At 52.6% G+C, this 3,263-nt stretch overlaps 1 protein-coding gene across 3 annotated transcripts in view; it reads left to right on the top strand.

Annotated features, from left to right (window-relative positions):
* The first annotated feature begins 348 nt into the window (after positions 1-348).
* Positions 349-3,263, top strand: part of ESR1 (estrogen receptor 1) — a 262,966-nt gene continuing 260,051 nt past the window's right edge. Inside the window, exons 1-2 of one of the 3 annotated variants that reach the window (XM_027083203.1) lie at positions 349-464; positions 2,483-3,004. In XM_027083203.1, the coding sequence (XP_026939004.1) occupies positions 2,553-3,004 (452 nt within the window). In that variant the 5' untranslated portion in view covers positions 349-464; positions 2,483-2,552. Of the gene's footprint in view, positions 465-1,970; positions 2,159-2,319; positions 3,005-3,263 lie in introns of those variants that run through there. The other 2 variants (XM_027083221.1, XM_027083210.1) reach the window with 2 other exon arrangements.

Here is a 3,263-nt window from a genome sequence, read left to right as displayed (position 1 = left end):
CTGGCATCCTATTTTAGCGTAAGCCTATGATTTACAGCAAGGCTGCTTTCCCTTCTTGCCTAGGATGGCAGCAGAAAACATGGGGCACTTCCTAGGCTTGAAGTATAAGGAGCAAAAAGGGCTGGAGTTTTGCTTCTCCCCAGTCATGCTGACTTGAGTGTGCCACCTTTCTCCCCAGGAGCAGACAGCAAGCTTCTCCTCACTCCCCACGGCCATTCGTCCATCTCTGTGCAGCAGCCCAGTTGCTGTGCCTGCCGGGAGGGGCTGCCAAGTGCCCTGCCTACTGGCTGCTTCCCGATTCCCTGCCATTCCACATACAAACACAGCCCCACACGCTCTGCCTTGCTCACACACGGAGCCACAGGCACATGTGAGCACATTCTTTCCTTCATTCTCACTGTCTCAGCCCTTGACTTCTACAAGCCCATGGAACGTTTCTGGAAAGACGCTCTTGATCCAGCAGGGTAGGATTGTTTTGATTTCTCTTTGTAGCTTTAGCATTTTGAGAAAGCAACTTACCTTTCTGGCCAGTGTCTGTATCCTAGCAGGGAGACGAGGATTTGCTGTTTTCCATGGGTTTATGTGCGCATCTCCTTCTGCTTTGAGGACTTGTAAGGATCTTTGTGTAATTTACATATAATTCGGCAGGTTCAGATTTTTAAGAGCCCTCTGAAGTGCTTTTGCATGGGTTTTAGAAAGACATTTGAAAATTGAAAGTGTGATTTACCGAAACGAAGTCATCTGTAAAAAAATTGCTTTGGAAAGTAATGGTTGCTGGCCATAAAGAGAAATATCTGTGATTCACCTAATGTGTTTTTAACCCTTTCTTTGCTTACAATCTATAGTTACTGTTGCTGAGCTCAATTTTGGCTTCATAGTAAATCAGCTGCATCTGCATATTACCCCCAAATGGTCTGTCTGTTCTTGTAAGAATTAGGTAAAATGTGTGCTTATTAGTATAAAGATATCCCAAAATATTACTGTCAGTAACAGCATCCTTGTCATTTCTATATGACACAAACATTTTGTCAGGTATTCTGTCAGGTGTTTGGTATAGCAGTTAAAGCAAAGTATCTGATGGTCATACCAGAGTTCATTAGGCTGGGGCAAAGGAAGTTTATTAAAAAGTATAAACTGTCCAAGATTATAGGTGCACAATATATTGACCATATCTTTTTAATATATACTTATATATACAATTATATACTATATAGTACATAGTAGTATATATTGTTATATATATATATATATAAAATGTACTTGAGCGTGTTTACTTTTTAATTCAATACAAAACTTTTTTCTATTTCTCTTTCAATCTGGATATTTGATTCTGCATATCCTAGTCCAAGGGAACCAAGAAGGTCCAATCATAGGATGAAAGAACAGAAATGTATCATTGCCTTTTAAAATTTGTTGGTTAGACCAACAGTGTAACCTGATTGCCAAAGATTTGATTAATGACCTGAGGTTATTTTTTTTATGGTAAGGTCACGTTTCATATTCAGTTTTCTGAAGTTTTGGTTGCATAATCAGTGGAAGGCATGAAGACCCATGTCCGCCTAACGGAAGGTTTTTGTAAATCGTCATTCACATTAGAATTCCTATTGGGAGCAAGTACAGTACTGTGGTCCAGCACAAACAGACGAGTCGGGCTGGGAGAATCTCAGAAGGTCGTGGCTGGAGGGGACCACTTTGGGAGAATTTTGAAGATGAGGAAAACTGAGGTCGGGCAGCGCTCTCCTGCTGCAAAGCGCGGCTCTTCCTATATGTACACCTTGAATCTCCACCCCCTTCCCCCCAGATGCCTCCCATCAGTCCCGGCAGCTGCTAAATATAGCTGTCTGCATATTCAACCGCATACCCCACTCTATCTGCCGTATCTCGGTTACAGAGTGGTCCTCCCCAGGGTCATTCTATGTACACACTACATATTTCCAGCCAACGAGGAGCGTGAATCAAACAGTAAGAGAGACAAACAGAGATAGATTGGAGCCTGGCACGGGGCACATAAGGTAGCACGTTAGAGAAAGCCGGCCCCTGGATTAGTCTTCCGAGTTTGTTTTAAACCCCGTCTTCTCTGGGCCACCTTTAGGAGATCCCTCGGCTCCCCCGCCCTCCTGGAGTGAAATTCAGCCTCTATCCAGCAGCGACAAGTAAAGTAAAGTTCAGGGAAGCTGCTCTTTGGGATCGCTCCAAAACGAGCTGCGCCTGGAGTGATGTTTAAGCCAACGTCAGGGCAAGGCAACAGCCCCTGGCCGGCTTCCAGCACCTCTGTAATGCATACGAGCTCGGGAGACCGGTACTTAAAGTTGGAGACCCGAGCCCGGGAGTTGGCGGAGCGCGCTCGCGCCGGGCTGCACTTGCTCGCATCCGGCCGGCCCGCTCCATCGGACGGGCCCGCTCCCGGGGAAGGGCCGGAGCTCGCGTTGCGGCGGGACATGCGCTGCGCCGCCTCTAACCGCGGGCTGTGCTCTTCTTCCAGGTGGCCGGTCGGCTGCTGAGCCCTCTGCTGCGGGGGTAGACGGTTTGCGCCTTGCCCGCGGCCACTGACCATGACCATGACCCTGCACACCAAAGCGTCTGGCATGGCCCTGCTGCACCAGATCCAAGCCAACGAGCTGGAGCCCCTGAACCGCCCGCAGCTCAAGATCCCCCTGGAGCGGCCCCTGAGCGAGGTGTACGTGGACAGCAGCAAGCCCGCCGTGTACAACTACCCCGAGGGCGCCGCGTACGACTTCAACGCCGCGGCCGCCGCCTCCGCGCCCGTCTACGGCCAGTCGGGCCTCGCCTATGGCCCCGGGTCCGAGGCGGCCGCGTTCGGCGCCAGCGGCCTGGGGGGTTTCCCGCCGCTCAACAGCGTGTCTCCGAGCCCGCTGGTGCTCCTGCACCCGCCGCCGCAGCTCTCGCCCTTCCTGCATCCCCACGGCCAACAGGTGCCCTATTACCTGGAGAACGAGCCGAGCGGCTATGCGGTGCGCGAGGCCGGCCCTCCCGCCTTCTACAGGTACCCGCGCCGCCCGCCGCGCCACGTCGGGGTGGCCGCCGCGCGCCCGGCGGCGGGAGGGAGCGGGGGGCGAGGGGCCGCGCCGCCGGGAGGGAGCGGGGCCCGCAGGCCGCGGGGCCGGGCGCCCAGCAACCCGGCCGCCGCCGGAACCGCGGACGCGCGACCCGAGGGCTAGCGCGCGGCCCGGCCCAGGGTCACGCGGGGATCTCGCGTTCGAGAGTCAAGTTCTCTGGCCTGGCGGCTTAAAAAAAAAAAAAAA

This window comes from Aethalodelphis obliquidens, unplaced genomic scaffold (genome assembly GCF_003676395.1).
Source record: "Aethalodelphis obliquidens isolate GAN/ISIS:26980383/991018 unplaced genomic scaffold, ASM367639v1 scaffold3, whole genome shotgun sequence".
NCBI classification, from domain to species: domain Eukaryota; kingdom Metazoa; phylum Chordata; class Mammalia; order Artiodactyla; family Delphinidae; genus Aethalodelphis; species Aethalodelphis obliquidens.
The sequence above is the reverse complement of the archived record's forward strand: the minus strand, read 5'-3'. Positions and strand labels throughout refer to the sequence as shown.